Raw genomic sequence first — 27,460 nt, 5'->3', positions numbered from 1 at the left:
ATGCTGCAGAAATGTAGCAGTCTTTGGTGAAAAGTTGTTACTTCTGCTCTGATCTTTTAAGGGAGTTTGCCAGCAGAGGGGTTCACTGCTTCTCTAATCCAATCCTATAATCAGATTCTCATCTACTCCAGTAAAAAAGTCTTCATGCAAAATGCATTCAAGATATATATTTGGTAGGAAGGAATCTAGGAGAGCTCCAGAATCTCCCAGGCAGCTGCCAAATGAACAGACACAGAGCTTGAAAAAACTGAAATATTGGGTGGATTTCACGCTCATGAATTGGTTGATTTCAGGCTCATGGAATGGTTGGATTTGTGCTTACTTGGTCAAGTTTACAGTATGTTTCTTTAGCTCTGGTTTCAGGTCCAAAGTGTGTTTATTTTAATGCCCTCTTTTAAAATTTTGATTCTGGTTTCAGGATCAGAGTGTTTCTATAACTGGTTCTGGATTCAGGAACAAAGTGTGTTTCTTTGACTCTGGTTTCAGTGTCAGGATGTTTTTCACTCTGATTTCAGGGCCAAAGGGTGTGTCTTTCACTGGCCCTATGTTCAGGGTCAGTGTTTGTTATTGTGGCTGCCTCATTTACCATATACAAAAGGCCTCATAAATCATAAATAAGTGTTTTTTCCATGAATGTGCTGCTGTAAACAATATAAAAGCAGATACCATAATGCTTGAACATTTTTTGACACTGTCAAATACTTTTCGATTGAAGACATACTCTTCTGTAATTGATCACAAGTGTGTTGCCTAAAGATCTTACCAAACCCTTTATAAGCAGATGGCCACCATAACTTTTTCATATAGCCAATGACTATTGTAATATAGGAAAAGGCTTTAACAGACTAATTACACACAAAAATATTATTCCTGTATAATGTGCAAAACTTAACCACATTGACTATGCCTGTACGGTTTTTTTTGCAGCATGAGTTTGAGAAATCTCAAGATTTTTAAGATACATACAGAGGCTTTACCATAGGGCTTCTCTCCAGTATGCTTTATTTTATGCACTTGAAAAATTTTGAGACATGCAAAGGCTTTACTGCATTTATTACATTCATAGGGTTTCTCCCCAGTGTGTTCTTTTATGCATTTGAATACTGAGTTGTGCAAAGGTTTTACCACACTGATTGCATGCATAGGGTTTCTCTCCAGTATGTGTTCTTTCATGCCTTTGAAGAGTACTCAGAAGAGCAAGGGCTTTTCCACAGTGATTGCATTCATAGTTTCTCTCCAGTATGTGTTCTGTAATGCATATGAAGACTTCTGTGATATGCAAAGGCTTTACCACATGCATTACATTCACAGGGGTTCTCTTCAGTATGTGTTCATTTATGCATTCAAGACAATTGAGTTCTGCAGAGGCTCTACCACACTGATTGCATTCATATGGTTTCTCTCCAGTATGTGTTTTTTTATGTATTTGAAGATTGATATGACATGCAAAGGCTTTACCACACTAATTACATTAATAGGGTTTGACTCTAGTATTTGTTCTTTTATGCATTAGAAGGGTACTGTTTTGTGCAAAGGCTTTACCACACTGATTATATTCAGAGTGTTTCTCTCCAGTATGTCTTCTTTTATGCTTTTGAAGATTAATAATAAATTCAAAGGCTTTACCACACTCATTACATTCATGTGGTTTCTCTCCAGTGTGTGTTCTTTTATGCATTTGAAGAGTACTGTTTTGGGCAAAGGCTTTACCACACTGATTGCATGCATAGGGTTTCTCTCTAGTATGTGTTTTTTTATGCCTTTGAAGATTTTTTTGACATGTAAAGGCTTTACCACATTGTTCACATTCATAGGGTTTCTCTCCAGAATGGGTTCATATATGCCTTTGAAGACTATTGTGATATACAAAGGCTTTACCACAAAGATAATATTCATAGGGTTTCTCTCCAGTATGTGTTCTTTTATGTATTTGAAGATTACTGTGCCATGTAAAGGCTTTCCCTGTGATTACATTCATAGGGCTTCTCTCCAGTATGCTTCCTTTTATGTTGTTGAAGATTACTTAGATGTCCAAAGGCTTTACCACACTGATTACATTCATAGGGTTTCTCTCCAGTATGTTTTCTTTCATGTGATTGAAAAACTTTGTAACATGCAAAGGATTTACCACATTGATTACATTCACAGAGTTTCTCTCCAGTGTGTGTTCTTTTATGTATATTAAGATTGCTACGCCATGCAAAGGATTTACCACAGTGATTACATTCGTAGGGTTTCTCTCTAGTATGTGTTCTGTTATGCCTTTGAAGGTGACTTAATTGTGCAAAGGCTTTACCACACAGATTACATTCATAGGGCTTCTTTCCAGTATGTGTTCTTTTATGCATTTGAAGATTGTTTTGATGTGAAAAGGTTTTACCACATTCTCTACATTCATAGGGTTTCTCTCCAGAATGGGTTCTTGTATGCGTTTGAAGATGCTGAATTGTGCAAAGGCTTTACCACACTGATTATATTCATAGGGTTTCTCTCCAGTATGTGTTCTTTTATTCATTTGAAGATTACTCTGGCATTTAAAGGCTTTACCATAGTGATTACATTCACAGGGTTTCTCTCCAGAATGGATTCTTGTATGCTTTTGAAGACTACTGAATCTTGCAAAGGTTTTATCACATTGATTACATTCATAGGATTTCTCTCCAGTATGTGTTCTTTTATGCATTTGAAGACTACTTTGACATGAAAAAGCTTTACCAGGGTGATTACTTTCATATGGTTTCTCTCCTGTATGCTTTCTTTTAAGTTCTTGAAGATGATTTTGAAATTCAAAGGCTTTACCACATTGATTACATTCATAGGGTTTCTCTCCAGTATGTGCTTTTTCATGCATTAGAAGAGTACTCAGATATGCAAGGTCTTTAACACAGTGAATATTTAAAATATATTTCTTTCCAGCTTGATTTTCTTCATCACTGCAAAAATAATGGGACATGTAAAAGCATTATGACATCTAATACACTCTTTAATCTTTATATCTGTATGAATTAATTTTACAGTTTGGTTCCATTGTAAAGAATAACCAGAACTTAAGGTTTATCATTGTTCACACTCATCTTATTCCACTTTATTAATACTTACATCATTATAAATGTATACTTCTTTGAGAGTATAGTCATATAATTCTGATGCTCCCCACATTTACTTCATGACATTCAAATTATATGTAATCAACCAGTCACTTTATAAGGAAGCTGAATAGGAAGATCACTTCTGTCATTTCTGTACCCTTTGAATGGGACATCACCTTGCAAGAGAAATGCTTATTAACAAATATAGAGAGATCAATAGTACAGAGTATACATGAGAGAAATTGTATCAACAATTCCTAACTATAATGAAAAATAAGATAGACAAACTGGATGTATTGGCTCATGCCTTTAATGGCAGGACTCAGAAGGCAGAGCCAGGTATATCTGAGTCTGAGTTGAATCCCAGTCTAGTCTATGCAATCAGGTCTAGGAAAGCCTTATAGTACATGTTAAGACCCTGTCTCCCAAGCAAAAGTCAGCAGAACAAGAAAGAAAGAACTAAGAAGTTTTTACTGAAGTTCCTACAAAGAGTTATGCATTTACTTTATTTCTGTTTTCCTCAAGAATCCTGAGTGCCACAATTCAAACTATAACATAAGTAAAAATTTACTAAAAAATAGTGCATGTTTAAATAGTAATAAAGGCAAATATGAAAGAATTAGCCATATAAATGTTAATCATAAATAATCAACACATTATGCAAGAGAGATGGCAAGCTAGTAAAGAGCTCTTGCTGGTCTTGCATAGAGGTGGGCTCAATTGCCAGTACTTCTATGAGGGAACACAACTATTCATTATTCCAAGTTCAGGATTACTGAGACCACCTTTTGATCACTGTGAGGATCAGGTACCCACATGGTGCATATCCATGCATTCAGATAAAATACTCATATTTATTTAAAAATTCAAAACAAATGTAACAGGCAGAAGGAAGTTCATGCACCTGCAATGCAATGACTCAGAAGGCTCAAGAATGTTAATATCATGAATACATGCCAAATAGAGAAATAGAATGATAACCTATATCAAATTTAAAAATTCAAGATATGTGTGGAGCTCAGTACAACAGCATATGCTTGACATTTACAAAAGCCTACATCCCAGGCCCATCATCCAATAATATAAAAACAAAACAGCCAGGAATGTTAATTTCCCACATTAATCTGTACAATTGGGAGCCAGAATCAGGGGGATTTGTGAGTTCCAGGCCAGCCTGGTGAAAAGAACTTCTTTCAGGACACTCAGGGCTACACAGACAAATCTTGTATTCAAAAATAACCAACAATATTAAAACACCAGGTTAACAAACTGCTTTAGCACTGAATAGCAATTACTTCTACTCTATCTTATGGGAAATAGAGATAGAATCTCTAATGATGGTGAAGGCATGACAATACATGGAAGCTGGCTGATTAGTTTCAACCACAACTCAGTACACACAAAGAACAGGAAATCAGTTGAGGCTATAGAGATGCATATCACACAACTAGTGAGGAATTTTCTCCCAAAAGGATCCTCCTACTAAAGAAGCAATCAAAAGAAAGTCACCAAGGAGAGACACATGTTCACATATATCATTGTGTCTGAGAGGTTTTTCATTTAATCAAAGATGTTTTAAACCAAGTACCTATAGGCTCATGATCATCTATGAAAAAAAATGCATCTAGTCACTTCAATGATCCTCATAGTTTGCAACATCCCCTACACTATTTGAAAGTTCAAAGTCTTTTCTGACATACAAGATGATCTCTTGATGGTTACATTTGTGAAATTAGAAAATGGATTATAACTTTCCAAAATACAATGTCATAGAAAACCATTTAAAATGTAAAATAGAGAAATGGAAACATAGCAAGGGAAGATTAGGCAAAGACAGTACTGAAATAGAGCAAGACAGACATAAAATTCTCTATCTCTATCTCAGATGCATGAGGATTCATTATCAACAGGCTCAGATGGCCCTATTCATGCAACTTCTTATATAATTCTCTCTTTACTTCATCTCTATATATGCAGCTAGTGCTCCATGGGAGATGTCCCATACCTTAGGTATCCCAACATCATGTAGTCACAAAATGTAATCAAGGCTGTTGTGAAATATTATTTTAAGATGTGTTATATTTGTCTATTCTGTGGAACAATTGTTTTAAAAATGCAAAGATATGTTGTATTCTTTTATGTTGCATATGTTTAACTCTGTGAGGCTGTGATACTTTGTCTAAAATACCAATAAATGTCTAATGTCTAATAAAGAGTTGAACAGCCAATAGCTTGGCAGAAAAGGTTAGGCAAGGCTGGCAGGCAGAGAAAACACATGGGAGGACAAAACTGAAAAGAAAAAAGGAAGGAGCAAGACAAGGAGAGGACACCAGGGGCCAGCCACCCAGCTACACAGCAAACCATGGAATCAAAAGTAAAGAGAGGTATACAGAATAGAGAAAGATAAAAGCCTAGAGACATAAGGTAGATGAGATAACATAAGTTAGGAAAAGATGGCTAGATACAAGCCAAACTAAGGCCAAGCACTTATAAGAAAGAGTAATTCTCCCTGTGTATGATTTATTTGAGAGCTGAGTGGCAGTCCCCCCAAAGAGTAGAGAATTAAAAAACAAAAACCAGCAACACCGGGCTTTATCCTCACAACTCCATGCAATGGTATCTCCCAGTCTCCTCACTGGGTTTCTGACTCTCAATGATAGAAGCCTGCAACAATGCTGAACCGAACGTCCAGAGTAAGAATCCGTGACCTTAAATATTTATTCTTTCTTATTTCCAGGACCAGTAGATGATGGGTGATCTTGCAAAGTTTGACTTCTTAATTCAGATGAACACTGACATGCTGGTCCACAGGTGCAGCAAGTTTTGTATGAAATTGCTTTCTAGGAGTAGGAATTACCTTGTATAATCCCTCCATGAGTAAAAGCCAAATAAAATTTTGTAGTCAAAATATCATACAAATGACCTCTAGCTTAATTTTTTTTTTTTTTGGTTTTTCAGGACAGGGTTTCTCTTTGTAGCTTTATGCCTTTCCTGCAGCTCATTTGGTAGCACAGGCTGGTCTAAAACTCACAGAGATCCACCTGACTCTGCCTCCTGAGTGCTGAGATTAAAGGTGTGCACCTCCACAGCCTGGCTTAATAATTTATGGGTTTTATTTTTTGGTTTTTTGAGACAGTGTTTCTCTGTGTAGCTTTGGAGACTATCTTGGAACTCACTTTGTAGCTTAGGCTGGCCTCAAACTCACAAAGATCCACTTGCCTCTGTATCCCAAGTGCTGTGCTTAAAGGTATATGCCACTACTGCCTGACTGCTTAATTTTTGATGAGTCTATTTCCTACTGAAATCCTATACTCTCAGTCTTCACTTTCTGCTATTCCTTTTAACATTCCTATCTTCCTGGTCATACAAGACAGGTCAGTAAAGCTCTCTGTGAAACTTTCTATAATTTTTGCCACCTAAAGTCCTGACATCTTCCACATTCTTTGAAAAGACAACATTCTTAGGTTCTACCACCAACAAAATTACCTTTGGTGCTCCATTTTTTGTTCTAACTTGCTTTTATCCTGCTGTGATTAAATTTTGCATTCCACATATTCTGCGAACCTTGTGACATTTAGGTTCAGGCTCCAGGTCGCACACTGAACAACTTAAATAGGGACAGAAGACTGCAAGTCTTCCACTTGGACAGATGGGAAACTTACACAGTAAAGACATTTTCAAACTTATTACTTAAGTACCCCAGTGATGTGAAAGAGCAGGACCTTCGTAGGTGACAGGATCCTAAGGTGAAGATCACAAGGGATGAGAAAGAGAGGAAAAGTATAAGGAAGAAAAGATAAAAGCTGGGATGGGGAAATCTTGCACAAGGCATGTCTCATGTCAATTATGCATCTTAAGAAGAATAGCAGCTTTATAATACTTCTAGGGGCAACATGGAAGGAAATGGGAAACCTTTAGGAAGTCAGCAGAAAGTATCATACAACAGGACAGACTCAGAGAGGAGGCTAATCAAACCATGCTGCACATGGAGAAACAAGGTATCTTAAGAATATTACTGACTAAGCCCACAGTGATCTGTGCATGGATAACCATAGCCATATTTGGTGAAAGAGTTGGATTCTTGGGATCTAAAGCAACCCCACTACAAAGGCCCTGATTCAAGACCATTGCCAGCTCTTCAAAGCATGTTCCTGGTTTTAGGGAAGGAACGCTGTTTCATTGTCAATATGTTATGCCTTTAGGGACAGCTCCCAAGGCCTAGGACTCAGGCTGTTACTAACTCTCCCAAGAATTTTCCTAATCCCTGCCTGAGGGCCTGAAAGAAAGCATTGCTTGATCAGTACAGAACTTAATATAAGAGTGTTCTACTTTCCTTTTTTTCTTTTCTTTCTTTCTTTCTTTCTTTTTTTCTTTCTTTCTTTCTTTCTTTCTTTCTTTCTTTCTTTCTTTCTTTTTTCTTTGTGTAGTTTTGGATCCTTTCCTGGACATAACTCTGTAGACCAGGTCGGCCCCAAACTCTCAGAGATGAATCTGCCTCTGCCTCTTGAGTTTGTGCTGAGCAATGTCGAGCACCACCACCACTGAACTGCTAGTGTTTTAATTTTCAAGTAGTAGTCAACTGGTGTCATATTGCCCATCTGTCAGAACTAGGATTTTCTCAAGAAGAAAACTGGAACTTTATGGCATGCCAGGACTTAAGGTTGTTATGATCATGTAATGCCTCAATGAGCAGCTTGTTAGATTCCCATCCTTTGATATAGTGTTAGGCCTAGTGGCTTTTTGTAAATCAGAGGTGGCTCCTTTGTCATGATTTACAGCCAAATGACTGGACAATCCTGGTGAACTAATGTGTATCCTATTGTCCTAATCTCTAACAGGCCTGGCTACAATAAAAATCTTTCAGTGGTTTTGTTTTGTTTTGTTTGTTAAGACAAGGTTTCTCCATGTAGTTTTGGAGCCTGTCTTGGATCTTGCTGGACCAGGTTGGTCTAAAACTCACAGAGATCTGCCTGGCTCTGCCTCCTGAGTCCTGGCATTTAAGGTGTATGCAACCACTGCCTGGTAGGTTTTTTTTTTCCAGGCAGAACTCCCTCAGTTAAATTCTATTTTGTGAGACTTACTAGGTCTTAAGAATTAGTAAATGCTTTATGTCATTATTTCAACTCCTCTCTTACACCTTAGTTGTAGAGTGCTACCCAACACATGAGATGCCTTTTACAACCTCCACAAAATTAACTATAAATGGATTTTACACATGAAAGTTAAATACAAAGTGCTGCACCTCTAGAAGGTACTGGACAAAGTAGGCCTGCTTTCAATGAGTGCACCAAAAGCATGTTGAAGTTGACTACAAAGATGTTTCTATACACACCTCCCTACTCCCAATTCTGTGAACAGATTCGGCCCACAGAGCAAAGATATCCAGAGGCCTGCCCTGAGAATAGGAAGTTTCAAGGACCATTTGGGACCTCACAAGACAGGGATTCTGGCTGAAGTTTCCCACCCAGATCTGAGAAGGACCCACCACTCTGGCTCCTGAACCTCACTCACAATGTGGTGGTTTTCCAGCTCTCCCAGGTTCTCTGCTCAGCTCTCTGCACCAGCACACACAACACAGCACACAACACAAAACTGCTGCTGCCAGTTTCTCTTCAAAGTCAAGCTTGAAGCTAGCAGCTGGAAGAACCCTGTACCACTTCTGACTGGCAGGTCACCTGGAGGGCCTGATTGGATAGTGAGGCCTGAGTGACAAGAGCACCTCCCATAGGGTTACACTGTGCTTAAAGTCACAGCACAATGGTTCCTGATCCTGCCTTCCACCACAGACCCAGACCTTTTCTAAACATTTGCATTTCAATAGCACTTGCCCCTGGTTCCAATAGCAGACCCTGCTATCTTTCTGCTCTTGGTAGGTACTTCCCCTTCTTCATCCTGGACACAGTGTGGCTAGCATGTACAGCCCACTATACTATGTCGGGTGGAGTGATTCCAAGTCACACAGGTGGAAGGGTGCTCAGAATATTAACAACTAAAAAGAAATTAAAAGACAAAAAAGGAGATGTTTGTTTTGTGACTTCAAGTTGAGGTCAGGTGAACTGAACCCACTTTTTACCTAGTTGTCACAGGGACTTCATACAACCAGGAGAGAAATGCAGAAAGTAGATCACAAACAAGATAATAGTTCTTTCTCCCATCAGTAATGGCTTCATTGCTAGAGGATTTTTATTCTTGAAAATTAGAGCACACTTCTGGCAAATGAATAATAATGAGGGGTAGACTTCAAGGAAAGTTGAATATTTAAAGCATAATGAAGCTAGGAAGAATATGCTTGCAAGCACTGTTAATAGTCAGCATATCTTACTCCTAGGGCAGGTGAAAAAACAAAACAAAAAAACCACTGCATTATTCAAGCTTCTGTACATGAACTGTGTTATGAATTGTATAAAGAAGGCTCTGGCAGGTAGAGAGCCAAGGTGTCCTGCTGCTAGTGACAGACAAAGACAACATTCAGACATCACTGAGTGAAGAGGTCTATTTAGTGGAGGAAGAGAGAAGGGGAAGAGAAAGAGGAAAAAAGGGTGGGGGGAGAAAGAGAGGGAGGAGTGCAAGGGTCCGCACACTTCCTGGGAGGAAAGCAGGAGAGAGAGAGAGAGGGGGAAATGGGTGGAAATTTCCCTTAAGAATAAGCTTTTATGTCAGGACATTGAATGGCGACAAGGGGCAGGATCAGAATATTAACAAACAGGACTGGTAGAATGAATCTCTCCATGTGTGTACAAAGTGGATTTATTAGAATGTCTCACAAGCTGTGGTAGAGCTAGTCTAACAATGGCTGTCTACCATTGGAAAATTGAAAAGTCCAGTAGTGGTTCAGTACATGAGGCTGGACATCTCAGCTGGGCTGGTCTTGAGTATACACCACAATTTTAAGGAAGTAGTCTCTACTGCTAGTAAAGTAAAAAAAAAAATGGTAACCAGAGCTAGGGCAAGCAGGTGAAGAGAGAACTTCCTTCTTCAGTATCCTTTATATATGTAGGCTGACACCAAGAGTTGCTACCCAGATTAAAGTTAGATCTTATTCTTTGGGTTTTTGGTGATTTCAAGAAAGGTTTTATCATTGTATCCCTGAAACTCATTCTGTTGAGCAGGCTGGCCTCAAACTCAAAAAATCCAAATGCTTCTGCTTCCGGGGGTTAAAAGTGTGCACTGCCATCAAGCAGCTAAAAGTGGATCCTATCACCTAAAATGATCCAAATTAAAGAAGTGTCTTTAACTTCAAAACCTTTAAAAAAATTCCTCACATGTTTACACAAATATTTTGGGTTTTAATTAATTAAAGAAGTAGTCAGCTTGACTATTAAGAATAGCGATCACTCCAGACAAGACAGATAAAATGAGAAAGATTTCTTAACTTCAGGAGGCAAGGAGAGCATGGGAGTTATTTTCAAAACAATGCTATTCCTTAACAAAGGAAGCATGTGGATTTTGATTAGGAAGTCTGGACACATTCCTGTAGCACTCTGCATATTCTTAAGCTTGCTAAGTTAACAAATCCACTTCTGATCATGATCACAATATAAAAGCAGAGACATTTATGGATATTCCTACCTCAAAGTTGTGCAGGAACATATATAAATGATGGAAAGAAATGTCTCTGGCATGTTCATCTTGTATCACAAGGTCTTAGATGAAAATGAAGGAAATGACCCAGTAAAAAGTAGATTGCTTTGGGGCCAATGTGACCTGTCAATCTTGATGTTTGATCTAAAAGATAACTGTACCATTGCCACAATTCTCACAGATACAAAAGATAGAGAACACAAATACAGATATCTTCATGGAAAAGTCACCTAACAGCACTGTTTACTTCGCTCCTTGATAGATGATTATAATGATCTCTATCAACCTTAGATCAAAACTGTTTTTCCTCTGAGCAGGCTGACATAGCAGGGGGTCACAGCTGCTTCCATGCTACACCAGCAGGAGTTCATTTGAATGAGCCCTGGCTTATTTTATGTCTAAGGGCTATGACATCACTGTAAAAAATTTTATTCTTTCCTTTTTCTATCTTTTTAAAAAATTATGTATACAATGTTTTGCCTGCATGTGTCTGTGTGTAGTGTCTAACAAGACCAGAAGAAGGAAGAATTTACCTGGGACTAAAATTATAACAAATGGTTAGCTACCAAGTGGGTTCTGGGAATGGAACCTGGGTCCTCTATAAAAAACACTCAGTTCTCTCAATTGGTGAGTGGTCAATCTAGCCCCTTTTTAATTTAAAATTTCTTTCCGTAAATTAATACGCAAGAACAATTACATCACTTTCCTCTTTTATCTCTTCATTCTATCACTTTCCAAGTCCTTTCCAATTTCTCACTTATTAAGTTAGGTGAATTAGGCTGAAATACATTAGTAGCACCTGCTGCATCCATTTTTGTTGGATATGTATATATGAGAGGGAGAGAGACAGAGAATGGGCTGACCATGTTGTACTGGATAAACAATTAGCAATCTCATCTTCGCCTGAGGTTAATTCTCTCTGGAGAATTCCACACTTTCATCAGCATCTAGTATGTAACCCTGACTGGTTTACCTTGGATAGGAAACATAACCAAGAATAGAAAACATAAGTAGGAAAATGAATCACCAGTTAAGAGCACTGAAGATTCTTTCAGAGCATCCAGCTTCCATTCCCAGTACATTTAGATGGTCACTAATATCTGCAATGCCAGTATCAGGGGTCCTGACACCATCTCCTTGCCTCCCTGTCCACCATAAGAAAAGGCGACTTAGATCATAAAAATTATTTTTTGAGCTGGAAGCAGCAGTGAATTCTTATAATGCTAGCAAACTGGACTCAGAGGCAGGAAGATCACTGCAAATTTTAAAGCCTATGCCACAGTCTGCACAAACACATGCACACACACACACACACATACACACACATACACACACACTCACACATACACACACAAAAAGAATAAAACTGAATTACGTATAAGAAAAGGAGCAGGGCTGGAGAGGTACCTCAGAGGTTAAGAGCACTGGCTGTTCTTCCAGAGGTTCTGAGTTCAGTTCCCAGCAACCACATGTTGGTTCACAACCATCTGTAATGAGATCTGGTGCCCTCTTCTGGCCATGTAGACAGAACACTGTATACATAATAAATAAATTAATAATTTAAAAAAAAGAAAAGAAATGAGCACTGGAGAATTAGAACTATACAATACCTCTTAAAGTCATTTCAAGTGTCTGCCACTGGTCCCATAGAATCATTTTCAAAAATAAATATGGCTAAGATCAAAAACACTGAAGACAGATTATGTTGGAGAGGATGTGGAACAAGGGGAACACTCCTATACTGTTGGTGGGAGTGCAAACTTGTAGAGCCGCTTTGGAAATCAGTATGGTGCTTTCTCAGAAAATTGGAAATCAATCTCCCTAAAGACCCAGCTATACAACTCTTGGGCATATACCCAAGGAATGCTCAATCATACCACAAGGACAAATGTTTGAACAGAGCAGCATTATTTGTAATAGCCAGAACCTGGAAACAGCCTAGATGCCCTTCAACTGAAGAATGGATGAAGAAAATGTGGTACATATACATAATGGAGTACTCTTCATCAGAGAAAAACTATGACATCATGAAGTTTACAGGCAAATGGATGGAACTAGAAAATATTATCCTGAGTGAGGTAACCCAGACTCAGAAAGACAAACATCGTATGTTATAACAGTATTTTATTTGTGCTGAAATGTAATTTGTATGTTAATAAAGTTGCCTGGGGGTCAGAGGGATTAGCAAGCCATAGCGAGAGCTGGGCAGTGGTGGTACATGCCTTTAATTCCAGCCCTTGGTAGGCAGAGCTAGGAAGATCTCTGTGTGTTCAAAGATACAGCCAGCATTGGAGACACACGCCTTTAATCTCAATACCAACCATAGAAGACCTGGAGGTCTGCATAGGCAGGCAGTGACTAGGTGGTCATGTGTTTGGGTTTACAACCAATGAGAAGGCAGAACAGAAACTCTATAAAAAAGACAGACACAGGAAGTAGGTCTCTTTTTCAGAGAGGTACAACAAGAGCAACAGTGAAGGGTAAGGTTTTTAGCTCTTAGCTATTGCTCTGACCTCTTGGCTTCATCTCTGTATTGGCTCTGTGTTTCTTATTTAATAAGATGGTTGGTTAATCTACAGTATGTCCTCACTCATAGGTGGATACTAGATGTAAAGCAAAGGATAACCAGATTGCAACTCAGCTCCAGAGAGGCTAGCTAGTAAAGAGGACCTAGGCAAGAATTTGATTTCCAGCATACACATAAAAGCTCACAGTCATCTTTAATTCTAGTTGCAGAGAAAGAGAGACTGAGTGAGAGTGGGAGAACTCTATCAATTGGATGGTGAACAAATGAATGCAGGTGTGTCCTCTCAGAGGGGAACAAAAGGAGCAGGGATCAGTCTGAGTCCCTGTATGGACACATTTAGATGTGTGACCAGGCCTCTCCAACTGCTGCTTGGAGAATCAAACGTACAAGGCCTTTTAAAGTAAGTAACAAAAAAATTAACTCAAACTCACAGCAACTAACATCTCACACTAGACAGCACTTGATAGAATCTCTTCAAAGTCATGCTGGGAACTCATACTACTGCCTCAGTCCATGAGTACTATGACTCATGCCACAGGCTCTGTTTTTGTTTCTTTTTAGAGGAAGGAGAATAGTCTTTGTCCTCATGTCATTCCTGTCCACATGTGAGGTTCTGCCTTTGGGAGGAGTTCAGAGACATGATTTTGGCATACCCTGAAGGCATACCCTAAAGATGCAGCCTACCAGAAACACAGACCTTATATAAAATGAAGTAATGATGACAGAGTGAACCTGAGATTGAAACCATAGGGTTTGAAAGAATGAATACCTATTCTTCACTCTCTCTTCTGTGATAAAGATAAGGTGATCTCAGTGCTACTTTCTTTCAATGGTCATCTCCTGTAGCTGAGTGGTCAGTCTGCATCTTCTGCTTCACCTGCATCTTGGTGAGGAAGGTTTGGTGGGATGGTGGATCTCTAGTGCTCCTTGTGGGTAGATGAACATAAATGAACTTGCAGTATCAGAAGGCAAATATAATAAACAGACCACCCTGAGTCCTAATCAAATGTTTGAGAAAGCTTGTTTAAAAGTGACTTGGTGACACCGCAAATGATTTTGTCCTGTGCTTCAGATGCCCCCTCTGGGGAACTTGGCTGTCTCCTCTATTTGAAGGGAAGTGGTTATCCCAGCTATCTGGTTTTCTCTGCCCTCATAGCACATGCTCCAAGTAACCAAGGAGATAGCCTCTTCAGGCTCATTCACAGCTGCAGACTCAGAATTCAACTTGGCTGCAGAGTCCACAAGCCTTTGGATTAACAATTCAGGAAAAAATTGCCATTGTTCATAATCACTCCAGTCATTTAGAGGTTCCCCAAATATCTTGACAGGTCACTCTAACCATATAACTGTTGATGGAGAAGACATATAAGGGCAGAACATGGTCACCAGACTCAACAAGTCTCCTCACTGACAACTGAGGAACACAGAGCAGCTGGGAAGTAACTAAAGTTAGCCACTGTGGTTGAGGTAGAGTGATGTCCTGTTCTGAAATAGGCACATCTCATTAATCCCTCCCGCTTTAATGTCGGTCTCATGTTCACACATCAATGCCTATCTACCAAAAGGAATGAAAGCCAAGAGTTCCCAGCATAAATCATTGGCCTTACCAGTTCCCAACTTCTGAGCCAGAACAATTAATAAGCTGGAATCCTTGAATTTCAAGAGGCATGACAAGCAGGGAAGTTCTGTTGGTTCCCACAGACTCCAGCTTTCTGTTTCCCACTACTGGAAGATTCAGCACAAGCCCACTTCCTCCAGGAAGATTCCCTTTTCTTGCACAGAACTCATTACATGATTCTCTTGACCATTTCTTTCTTGACGTTTTACATTGAGGTTGAAGGTCAGCTTTCTTCAGTCACTCTCTGGTTTCTCTAACATCTCCATTCTTTTTCTGAATTAGACTCTTCAGTATGCCATCATGTTCATCAGTAACTGGTGAAGGCACTGAATAAACTTCCCAAGTACAGTGGGTGTTGCCACAACATAGTGACATCACAGAGGATGCCAGGGCTCTCCAGGATACATTAGAATGTCTAGGGAAGAGCTGCAGATGTCATGGGAACTGAGATTGCTAAGAACTTTCCTTACACTAGAAGACAAGTTGTCTTTTGCAGGAGCCTCTGCTGGGATACAAGAGAAGCCCTTCAGCATCCCCTTCATCCAAAGCCAGAGATCTCTCCCTTATTGATTGAACATCCTTCAGTTCTTTCCCTGTGTAGAACTGAATGTCTATCTCCTACTGAAATTTTATATACACAAGGTAATAATATCATAGAAATTTATATATGCTAAAGTTCATCATAAGTACCTGCAACTCAGGTGACTGGCCACACTTATGGAAACTCATGAACTGTGGACTGGTGGCTGTGGAGCCCCCATGAGACTGAACTAGGTCCTCTGGAAACAGAAGATGGTTGTTTGGCTCGAACTGTTTGAGAGGCACCCAGACAGGGGGTAGGGATCTATCTGAAGTCAATGGGCAGGCTTCTGGAACCCAGTGCCTGTCGTGACACCTTGAACAGCCTTGGTTTAGTGTGGAGGGGGTTGGACCTGCCTAGGCTCAGTGTTCTGGACTCTGCTGACTGCCCATGGGAGACCTCGATTTGGGGGATGTGGGGATGTGCAGTGGCTTGGGAGAGAGGGATGGGGGTGGGTAGAGGGAGGAAGGGGGCTCTTTGGACAGTATGTGGGGTGAGGAGAAAATTTCTTAATAATGAAAAATGAAAAAAAAAACAATACAAATAAGATGTAAAATAAAAAAAAAGTACCTACATCTCCTTATCTCCTTAGCCACAAGACATTATAGACTTAATGCTGACTGAGAAGGACACTTGTTAAACAACTTCTTGGTAAACAGTCTACAGGAAACAGCTAGGCAGAGTTATGCTAGAGGAAGAGGCTGATACAGCCTAGGAACAAGTACCCATAGGAGCGTGATATGGTCATGGAGCCCAGTGTGACTAAAATCTGTGTCATCAGCATGTGTGTAGTGGGTGTTGTACTATCTGTTCAGTAGCTCAAAGTGGTCTGCTATTACTAGGTAGTAAAGATGGTCAGATAGCTGGAGTCTTCCACACAGAACATGAGTTTCCCTTAGAGCAAAGGATATTCAGGAAATTCCTTTGCAAGCACCTTCATAGTTAACAACATAGACACTCGGGTTCCACTGGACACTCTAGATCAATGGCTATTTTTTTTCCAATTCTCTAACCCTTTAAATCTTTAAATAGCATGAACAGTAGTTCCTCGTGTTGTGGTGAGCCCTAAACATAACTGTTTCGTTGTTTCTTAACTTTAATTTTGCTACTGTTTTTTTTTAAATTTTATTTATTTATTATGTATACAGTATTCTGTATGCACATATCCCTGCAGGCCAGAAGAGGGCACTGGATATCATTACAGATGGTTGTGAGCCACCATGTGTTTGCTGGGAATTGAACTCAGGATCTTTGGAAGAGCAAGCCGTGCTTTTAACCTCTGAGCCATCTCTCCAGCCCTAATTTTGCTACTGTTTTGAATTGTAATTCAAATATTTGATGTTCAGTATATCTGATATGTGACCCCCAATGGGGTGGCGACCCACACAGGCTGAGGACCACAGCTCTGAATGCAGGCAGAAATCTCAAATCCTGGCAGTGATGGTGGGGCAGTGTGATTCTTAGTTTTTATTATCAGACTGAATCAAACTAGTCACCTGGGAAAAGGGACCCTCAATGAGGAATTATATAGATCAGATTTTTCTTTGAACTTGTCTCTGTGGGATTTTATTAATTGTTAATTGAGATAAGACTCCCTAAAATGGGCATTGTCTGCACACTATACTGTGTAAGTATGAAGAAGCTAGATCATAAGCATAAGCAAACAGGCAGCATGGGTACATTTGTTTATCTCTGCTCTTGGCTGTGGATGTGATATGATCTACCTTGAGTTTTCCTGCCTGGCCCACAGTCAGGACAAATCTCTCTCACCTGCCAGTCCCACAGCTGCTCAGACCCGATCAAGTAAACACAGAGACTTGTATTGCTTACAAACTGTATAGCCATGGCAGGCTTCTTGCTAACTTTTCTTACAGCTTAAATTAATCCATTTCCATTAATCTATACCCTGCCACATAGCTCGTGGCTTACCAGCATCTTCACATGCTGTTTGTCATTGTGGTGGCTGGCCGTGTCTCTCTGACTCAGCCTTCCACTTCCCAGCTTTATTCTCCTCCTTGTCCCACCTATACTTCCTGCCTGGCCACTGGCCAATCAGTGATTTATTTATTGACCAATCAGGAACACATTTGACATACAGACCATCTCACAGCACTAGGATTAGCTGAGTTCCTATCCTGATTTTCCCAAAATGGAACTATTACCTGGAATTGTGGGCTATGATCAATTTTTCCCATTCGAAGTTGCTCTGCCTGATAACTCAGTGTAACAAAGATATTAAGAAAGCACTATATGACAGAGGGGTTTTCACAAGTCAGTGAGATATGTGTTTCATGAAATGCTGAACAGCACCTTATCTGTCTCAGAAGAAAAGATTCTACTTCCTCCTGAACCCAACCTGTGTTTCCCTGTCACAGTATTACAAAGACCCAGAGACACCCAAAGACTCACAAACCACTTCATCCTGTCACTAAGTGTCCCCTGATATTGTCTTGCCATAACAAGTACCATGCTAAATTCTTCTAATATGTTATATACAAGCTTCACTTCAACGAATGTATTTTTCCTTGAATTTCCTGACCATTGGAATTTTCAGATATGCGGAACTGGGTCTGAATTCACTGCCTTGACAATGAATTTCAATCTTATGCTATGTCCTTCCTTGAAGGTCAGAAGAGGCTCCTTAAAGCTGAGAGCAATGTAGCACCATAAATCCCAGGTATGTGGGGGTGTAAGTAATGACTGGCAATGTGTCCACTAGTTACCTTATGTTGGAGATTAACTCCAGGGCTGATGTATGTAGATCCCTGTAAAAACTTGTCGGTATCACTCTAACTTCTGTGCCTCTTCAAGAAGGTTTCTGTAAACGGATCTTTGATAAATTTCTTCCTTTCAAAGTAAATAGACCTTATCAGATGTGGAAAGTCACTTTGATTTTTTTTCTTCTCCTCCTAGGACATGAAACAGGCCCTTTTGAGCTACATGAAAGGTTATCCAAGGAGAATAAGGTCTGAAATAGCCACAGGTAAAGCTTTAGAATGCAGGTCTGAGGAACAGAGTGCAAAACAAGGGCAGGACAGCAGGCACACCCAGGAAATTCTTGGTTATGTCTTTGGTAGTTTAGCCTCTCAGCATGCCAGTTTCTTCTACCTAGAGAAAGATGGGTTGAGATACACCATGGAGATGGGTGCTGTCACAAGGCATGAATTACAAAATCACTTCCTTCATCAGTGGGACTTTGTTTTTTTTCATGTTTCTTTTTGTGTGTGGAGTTACAAGATAGCATTTATATGACCTAAGCTGCACATCTATTTCTGGAGAACATCTTTTTCTGGGAACAAAGGAATCAGATATTAAACTTGCAAAAATGCTGAAAATGATACTTTAGAGCAGAGAATCACTTCACTTGGTTGAAAAAAAAAATAACACTTCTTCTCATGACCACTACTAAATATTGTCCGTGGCTCCTGTCCTTTGCCATTTGGAAAGACTCACCAGCTAGCTATTCTTTATTGATTAGCCACTTTCAGATGCTAAAAGTAAAGAAGATGGAGAGGGAAGGTAGAAATCAACATGTTTGATCCTAAATATAGAGTTTTGTTTGCCTGTTCCAATCTCAGAATTCTAATCCTTATCTGGCTAATCCAATAACAAATAAATGCCACCTGTGCCCATTGTTGTATTTTAATAAAAGCACATAAACAATTTTGGTGACTTACTATAACTCATGTATTATATATTGAGTCCAGCTATTAATATTTTCTTCTCTGTCTTGCTATTCATATTTGAAACATTTGTTTGTTTGAGTGGAAGTGAACCGCCCCAATTTAAATGGGAGAAAAATTTTTAAATAAACTACTGTAACAGAATATGTTTGGGAGTTGTAAAAGTTTTTCCATTGAAAAATATCAGAATTTAAGAGGATCCTGTTACATGCTGGGGGCAGACATCAGAGTCAGCAAAGCTTGCAAAACAGATTTTTTTCATTAAGCACTTTGATGGAAGAAGCACTTCATTTTCTTTAATTTTATAATTAATTTAATTTTACGTATCAGCCATGTATTTCCCTGTCCTCCCTTCTATGGGCCCCCCCCCCCCTCGCTCTCTTCCCAATCCACCCCCCATCCCCATCTGCTCCAGTGCAAGGACTCCCCTGGGGATTCAGCTCAGCCTGGTAGATTCAGTGAAGGCAGGTCCAGTCCCCTCCTCCCTTCACCCAGGCTGAGCAAAGAGTCCAAGCATAGGCTCTGGGCTTCAGAAAAACCAGCTCATGCACTAAAGACAGGTTCTGGTCCCACTGCCTGGAGGCCTCCTAAATAGTTCAAGCTAATCAACTGTCTCATTTATAGAGGGCCTGATCCAGTTGGGGGCTCCTCAGCTATTGGTTCATAGTTCATGTGTTTCCACTACTTTGGCTTTTTGTCCCTGTGCTTTTTCCAATGATGGTCTCAATATCTCTTGCTCATACAATCCCTCTTCTCTCTTGCTGATTGGACTCCTGGAGCTCCACCTGGGGCCTGGCCATGGATCTCTGCATCCACTTCCATCAGTCATTGGAGGAGAGTTCTAGCACGACAGTTAGGGTGTTTAGCCATCTGATCACCAGAGAAGGTCAGTTTGGGCTTTCTCTTGTCCATTGCCAGCAGTCTATTGTGGAGGTATCTTTGTTGATTTCTGGGGACTTCTCTAGTACTTTTCTTCTTCCTATTCCCATGGGGTCTCCATTTATCTTGATCTTTTTTTCCTTGTTCTCCCTCTCTGTTCCTGATCCAGCTGGGACCTCCTGCTCCCCTAAGCTTTCTTTCTCCCGACACTTGCCCTTCATTAACTCCCCTCATGTTCACTTTGCTCATGTAGACCTCATTCATTTCTCTGTTGTTGGGTGATCCTTGTGTCTTTCTTAGGGTCCTATTTTCTAGGTAGCCTCCCTGGAGTTGTGAGTAGCACTCTAGTCATCCTTTGTTTTACATCTATTATCCTTCTATGAGTGAATACATACCAAGTTTGTCTTTCTGAGTATGGGTTACCTCACTCAGGGTGATTTTTTTTCTAAATCCATCCATTTGCCTGCAAACCTCATGATGTCATTGTTTTACTCTCTTGAGTAGTACTCCATTGTGTATATGTACCACATTTTATTTATCCATTCTTCAGTTGAAGGGCATCTAGGTTGTTTCCAGGTTCTGGCTATTACAAATAATAATGCTATGAACATAGCTGAGCATGTGCCCTTGTGGTATGATTGAGCATTCCTTGGGTATATGCCCAAGAGTTATATAGCTGTGTTTGTGGGAGATTGATTCCCAATTTTCTAAGAAATCGCCATATTCATTTATAAAATTCATACTTTAAGGAAAGTTTAAAGAATCAAAATAGCATCAAAGTATTATGAGAACAGTGGCAATAGAATCGTCCCTTAATTTTGGCTTTTTTCTGCCCCATATCAGTTGATTCTTCTGACATGATACAGAGATTATGCATTTTCTTTTTAACAACATGCTTGGCTTTAAAGAAGGAGAGAGTCATTATCTAACTCCAAAGCCAGCTTTAATTTTTAATTGATCTGGGACTACATAAACACCATTTGTGATAAGTGTTTGTAGAGAAGAGCAAAAACAAACATTTAGGAAGACTTATGAATTTTATGTGTGATGTAATACCAATAGGCCAAGTTACTTTCAATTGGATGGTCATGCTGGTTGAGAAACTATCACCTCTTCTAATTAAGAGGTCTGTCTTGTTCAAATTGAACTTTTATCAATTTTTTTTTCTGGAGCTGAGGATCAAACCCAGGGCCTTGCGCATGCTAGGCAAGCACTCTACCACTGAGCTAAATCCCTAATCCCATAATTTTTTTTTTGTTTTTTTTCGAGACAGGGTTTCTGTGTATGGCTTTGTGCCCTTCCTGGATCTCGCTCTGTAGACCTGGCTGGCCTTGAACTCACAAAGATCCGCCTGGCTCTGCCTCCTGAGTGCTGGGATTAAAGGCATGTGCCGCCGCCGCTGCCACCACCACCACCACCACCACCGCCCGGCCCTTTATCAATTTTGATGGTATTTATAGCTTACCTTCTCTGATAGAAACAAAAGCAAAACCTCATCCCCAACGTAACACATATCCTGGTTTCCATTCTGAGGTCAGCACATCCTTAAAATATACAGGCTGATTTAACTCTGTAGTTTTTTTTTTTTAATGTCCAATGTCTCTCCGCAGTTATTATTCCTTTCTCATTAGCATTGAGAAAATACAAAGTTAATAAAGCATTATGTAATCTATTTCTGGGGGATTTTGTTGCTCCTTTTTGTTTATTTAGCATACCCTTTAGAGTTCAATTTGATGTTTCTATGACTGTTTCTCCTGTAGCATTGTGTGGTATACCTGTAATATGTTTTATATTGTAATAAGCAAAAAACTGTTTCATTTTACCAGAGACATAGGCTAGATATTGTTAGGTTTAACATATATAGGTATACCCATGATGGCCATAACTTCTAGCAACTTCTGGATTACAGAATCAACCTTTTTGAAACTCAGAGCAGTTGCTCATGGAAATCCTGAGTAGGTATCAATGGTGTGGTGCACATGTTTCAATTTTCCAAATTCTACAAAATGAAATGCATCCATCTGCCAGATTTCATTCCTCTGAGTGCCCTTTCGGTTACATCCTTTGGGTAGTGGAGTCTGATTGTAAAATGAACAAGTAGGATATTTCCATATAATTTCCTTAGCTTGTTTCCAGGTTATGGAAAATTCCTTTTTTAAAACCTCACTATTGACATGATTTTTTTATGAAACTCTGAGGCCTCCTGTACATTTCTTATCAATAGTTGATCAATCTCCTCATTTTCTTCTGCTAAAGGGCCTGACAGACTCATATGGTATTGGATGTGAGTTATATATAAGGGATACTTCCTGTTTCTGATTATATCTTGTAAATGAATAAATAACAAAGTTAATTCTGTCTCATCAGGGATAAATTCTGCAGTTTCAGTATGTAGAACCACTTTTTCTGCATACTGAGATTCAGTAACTATGTCGAGAGGTTCTGAAGAGAGGAAGTAATAAGGCAGGGTGCATAGAGAAGCTAACTCTCTCTTTTGGCAGAGGATTTCATAGGGCTAAGATGTAGTAGCTTGCTTTCTACCTCTCTAATCTTTCAGCTTTTACCCCAATATCTGGCTCTTCGTTTTTATTAATAAAACTTTTTAAGATCTGTGTTCCAGGGAAGTGGCTTAACTGCTCCTTGAACCCAAAGAACCTTCATATAAAGAAGTCTGTAACAATGTAATATGCTTTGCAGATGCTCCCTTGTCTACTGCTCAACTGTATATAAGCACTGGGTAGAATAAACTGGATACAACAGTATTCAGTGATAGTCCTCCCAAATCTATCCTATGTTTCTTGTATGTCTCTGTTTTTTCTGTCATTTCTTAATCCACACTCTCCTATTCAGGTATTGTTTGACAGGTTGGATGGTCCTGACAAGGGTCTGAAAAATATAAAGGTCTGATGACATAAAGGCTTGCATTATATGGGTCTAAAAGTTCCAAATAAGGTCATAAATTTTAACTTCTGTTCCTAGTTTATATCTGTCTCCACAGGTTTGCACTTTGCTGACAGACACATCCAAGCATCAATTGTTAATGACAACCTGCTCCATGTGATTATGAGCCCTGAACTTTATGAAAGCTGATATAAACTAATCCAACTGATGCAAAGGCTGTTTCTTCAGCTGTTCAATGAACCAGAAGTTTCTAAATTGCCTCCTTACCTTTGACTAACATTCTAGCCTTCCAAGGCCCTTACAATAATGTGCCAGTGTCAGCAGGAAGTAATTATATGAGCCAATACATTGCCCTTGTTCAACCTCTCCCCTTGGAATGTTACAGCTAAAGGTAATTTCTTGTCATATGGAACCTGAGATAAAGTAATTATTGATCTTCACCTTTAATCCTGGCACTCAGGAGGCAGAGCCAGGCAGATTTCTGTGAGTTCAAGGACAGCCTGATATACAGAGCAATATTCAAGACAGGCACAAAAACTAAAAAGAGAAACCGTCTTTAAAAACCAATAATAATAATAATAATAATAATAATAATAATAATAATAATTACTGATGCTCATTCTCATTTCCAAGTTCCTTCTCGATAAGGAAGTCTGTCAACCATCAAAGGCTTTTGGCCCTTCTGCTTCTGTTAATTGCTGTTGGCTCTTGCATCACTGATGCCTTAACTCAATGATAATTCCTGTCTGGGTACCACTAAACTGATGATGCTAAAGTGCCATTGTCAGCCCTTGGACCAAACCCACGACAAGCTTGCAGATTACCACAACCAAATAAGGGGAGGCTCATTTTGCCACTGGTAATGGGAAAATGGTCTCTGTTTAGAACAATGTCTGCATGGCTATTCCCAACTCTGCAAGTTCACTTAGATGCCAATGGGACCCAGCTTTCTTATCCCACTAGAAGATACCTGATGAGCTATACTTCTGGCTTAAACCCCCTATGTTAATGTTAAGATTTTAAATCACACAAAAGACTATTGCATCCTGGTCCAATGAGTCTCCATGATAGTCTCCTACCCTGATGATGAATTTTTTTTTACCAATTAGAAACATCTCCAAGATTTGAGTTCATGCACTACTCATGGGGGGAATCAGAGGAGCAAGAAGAGGCTCAAACAGGCTGATCAATCTCCTCTCAGAGATGAGACCTCAATTTCAGTTTCCTGAGACTGGGCAGGCAGTTTCTGATGAGAAGTCATAAACAAAGGACAATTAATTACTATAATGAGGCACAGGGACACTTGTATCTGAAATTCAGTGTTCTCGAACTCCAGATTTCAGGTTTTGGATTAAGGTTGCTCAGCCTGTATTATGTTTCCATTCCTCCCAGAAGCTGCCTCATAGGGACCCATGTTTGGCTGCCACCAAACCTACCCAGTGGTTTTTCAAATTGCCACAACATTTCCCATTTCCCTCAGGCACACTGGGGCAGTCCTCTTTGTCAGGTGCTCCAGGTTCTCCTCTAATTTCAATCGCCACATCAGTTGATTGTGGGCATTGCCCTCTACCCATTGCTTGTCTTGTGTGTGTGTGTGTGTGTGTGTGTGTGTGTGTGTGTGTGTTGTGTTGTGTGTGTGACACAGGTGTGACCATGCCAGATTGTATAACCCTATGTGCAAACATCGATACCAAAGAGAAATAACATGTATCTTCATTTTGTGACAGGGTTTCACTGAACCATATGCTCTCAGGATACTTTTATGTCCTTCATCCCTTGCTGGGGTTAGAGGCTTCCACGACATTCCAGGATTTGTTTTTATGTAGGTGCTGAGGATTCAGACTCAGGTCCTTAGGATTGCAGAGTGACTGCTCAAACCCTCCGAGTGTCTCCACAGCTCCACTTATTGGTCATTATATTCTCATATCATTGCTGCTCTTTCTGTTCAAATATTTTCAAAGTTGGACATTTTGTCACTACTGTCTGAGGGTTTATTTACAGCCATTTACCAGCAGCTGCAACCGGCAGTTGTTTCTTGATGAGCAGAATTTCTTGATTTGCTTTCAAGAAGACCAATATTCCATTATGCAGTTTCCTTTTTCTTTTCCAGACAGGGTCTCTCAACATAGTCTTTACAGGCCTGGAACTCAGAGATCCATCTGCTTCTTTCTGCCTGAAGGCTGGGATTAAGGTCTTGGGCTACCATATCCAACCCTGCTTGTTGGTCATGGGTGTTCACAGGCCTGTGGAGATGTAACCCAGGCTTTTCATATTCCAGGTGAGAGTGCAGAACCTTCCCATGGTTTGACTTTGTGGAATCATGAGTCAGTGTCAAAGGTGTGCTGATGTTGAGGGTCATCAAGGCCCTGAACACCATGGCCTGCCTTACCATGTGGCTATTCTCCAGTTTCCTAAAGGGCTTCATGCATGATATTTAGGGGTGGTTTCTGGTTACAAAACATGGTATTTTCACTCTGAAATTATTAAGGATATGCTTTGGAAACATTTATTTTTATGTATTTAATTTTTGGTTTGGTTTGGTTTTTTTTTCAAAACAGAGTATCTGTATGTATCCCTGACTGTCCTGGAACTTGGACTGTAGACCAGGCCGCAAACTCAGAGATCTGTCTGCCTCTTCCTCCTGAGCTGGAATTAAAAGCATGTGCCACCATCACCTGGCTGAAACATTTTAATTAGCATTGATTGTGCAAATACTGAGTTTTGTGGTGACATTTTAAGACATGACATTTTTATTTTATTAGGGACAGGGTTCAAGTCAACATGTCCATAGAGCTGTCAGAGGACAACTTATAGAAATTGGTTCTCACCCTCCACCACACTGGCTCTGCAGATGCAGGATTGGGGGCCAAGCACCTTTACCCACATACTGAGCCATCTCACTAGCTCAAATTTTTGTTTTTACCTTTTCATGATAAAGTTGAATATAGGATGCACACATGCTAGGAAAACTCTCATTCAGCCAACCCTCTATTTTTTTGAGAATGCTTCATGGTGACAGTTTCCTTTCCTTCTTTGCTTCTCCAACAGAAGCAGTCTGTCACACAATCCATTCAACTCCCAGAAGATCTGACAGCTCAGACATCCTGCTCCTCCTGCATGAAAGGCAAAGTACCTCTACTCACCATGGCATTGCTGATGGTCTACCTCATGGTTCCATATATCTTAATTAGAGGAGAACCCTGGAAAAAACTCATAATCTACCTCCCACTGGTGCTCCTGATTGCTAGGCTTGCCCAAAGTTGCTCAATAGCTTGTCTGCAACAGGGCTTCAGGACAGTAGCAGCTCCTCTACTAGATGAGCAGAGATCAAATGACCAAGGCAGCACAGGGCTTCACAGCTCTGGATTCTACCCTAGTGAGAGACAGGGCTCTAGTCTGGGAAATATGTATTTTAGTAGAAACTATTCCAGTCTCTCAGAGCACTTTCTGTTCCTCTTCCAAGAGGTGTGTGTTTTATTACACAGTCACTGGCCAGTGCAGGCTACCATTTCCTTCATAGCTCAGAAATTCTGTAGCCAAACCTAAGTCATATAAAACAAGAACTGCTGTTAAAGGAAAAGGACATCATGAATTAAAAAACAATGAAGTGTCTATGGAATGGCTTAGAAGTAGAAAAGCAATAATGCAAATGATATAATATAATCCCCAAAAATTATTTTAGAAAATTGAAACAAGCTACATGGCCATGTGCTTCAGAGACTAGGGGTTTGTGTTAGAGCACAACATGTATTAGTCACGCATTTTCTCTCAGGTTGTTCATCTTAAACTTGTAAAATAATTGTACTTTAGGCAGGGCTACACCATATTATCCAGTTCTATTTTGGTCCAACTAGTGTAAGTATGGTAGTTTGGTTTTGTGATAAGTTCAGTTCTTTATCCAGATTCTTGATTTCCTGTTCTGTGGATGCAAATGGCCAGTCAGAACAATTAATAATCAACTAAAATACATAAAATTGATCACCTCACTACTTATTTCTAATGTGAGCTACAGTCAAAGGCAAAGACCTTTGATGCTTCTTCTAGCCCATCCCTTTCTGTAAGGACAGTACACCTGTTTTAAATTTGGTCAGTGAACTCAATTCTTACACAGGTCCCTTTTCATATGGAAGTTTGCAATACAATCAAGAGATGTTGGAGGACACTCATTTACCAGTCTATTTTTACTTCACAATGACCAGTTAGGTCTAGTCTTGAAGCAGTTTGCAGAACTTTCTTTCCCACACTTGGCAGCAGAAGCAGAATTAGATGTTCAAAGCAATTCTCAACTGCATAGTATGAGGCAAGCCAAAGTAACAAGAGACATTGCTCTAGACAGAAAAAACTCACTTGAGAAAAATGGAAAGAAATTATTAATGACCTGAAAAAAATGGGGAATAGAAGAAAATAAGAGATTAGAGCAGAGATGCATTAAACAAAATCAAATTTTAACAGTGAAACAAATAATTGTCTTTTTAAAAAGATAAATAGAATTGAAAAAAACACAAGGCTCTACTGACTTTCAGAAAGAGAACACCATTCTCTGGTAGAGGGAATAGCATTAATAAGATCACCATGGCCCTATGTGCAAAGTTAGCTGCTGAG

General features: G+C 39.7%; 1 protein-coding gene and 1 long non-coding RNA gene across 3 annotated transcripts; one reads left to right on the top strand and one right to left on the bottom strand.

Moving 5' to 3' along the window:
- Nucleotides 1-985: 985 nt before the first annotated feature.
- On the bottom strand, nucleotides 986-15,666 carry LOC131901791 (zinc finger protein 120-like). 2 transcript variants are annotated; one of them, XM_059252866.1, is made up of 2 exons: nucleotides 14,805-15,666; nucleotides 986-2,933 (listed from the first exon to the last, which is right to left on the bottom strand). In XM_059252866.1, exons 1-2 carry the CDS (start codon nucleotides 14,864-14,866, stop codon nucleotides 2,276-2,278), a joined length of 720 nt encoding a protein of 239 aa, XP_059108849.1. In that variant the 5' UTR covers nucleotides 14,867-15,666; the 3' UTR covers nucleotides 986-2,275. The 2 variants fall into 2 exon arrangements, with proteins under 2 accessions (XP_059108849.1, XP_059108850.1); XM_059252867.1 differs by lacking the exon at nucleotides 14,805-15,666 and adding an exon at nucleotides 3,100-3,383.
- On the top strand, nucleotides 15,235-27,460 carry LOC131901792 (uncharacterized). The gene is made up of 4 exons (XR_009376878.1): nucleotides 15,235-15,457; nucleotides 18,022-18,072; nucleotides 18,309-18,378; nucleotides 25,907-27,460. It is a non-coding gene; the product is annotated as an uncharacterized LOC131901792 (long non-coding RNA).

Source organism: Peromyscus eremicus, unplaced genomic scaffold (assembly GCF_949786415.1).
Source record: "Peromyscus eremicus unplaced genomic scaffold, PerEre_H2_v1 PerEre#2#unplaced_390, whole genome shotgun sequence".
Classification (NCBI taxonomy): domain Eukaryota; kingdom Metazoa; phylum Chordata; class Mammalia; order Rodentia; family Cricetidae; genus Peromyscus; species Peromyscus eremicus.
This window is presented reverse-complemented; position numbering and strand designations above follow the sequence as displayed.

Excerpts from the sequence above, each read along its gene's own strand:
- LOC131901791 (XM_059252866.1), bottom strand. The coding sequence starts at position 14,866 with ATGCCTCTTGAAATTCAAGGATTCCAGCTTATTAATTGTTCTGGCTCA. Across the intron at positions 2,934-14,804 it reads GGCTCAGAAGTTGGGAACTG|TGATGAAGAAAATCAAGCTG; the intron begins GTAAGGCCAATG and ends TTATTTTTGCAG.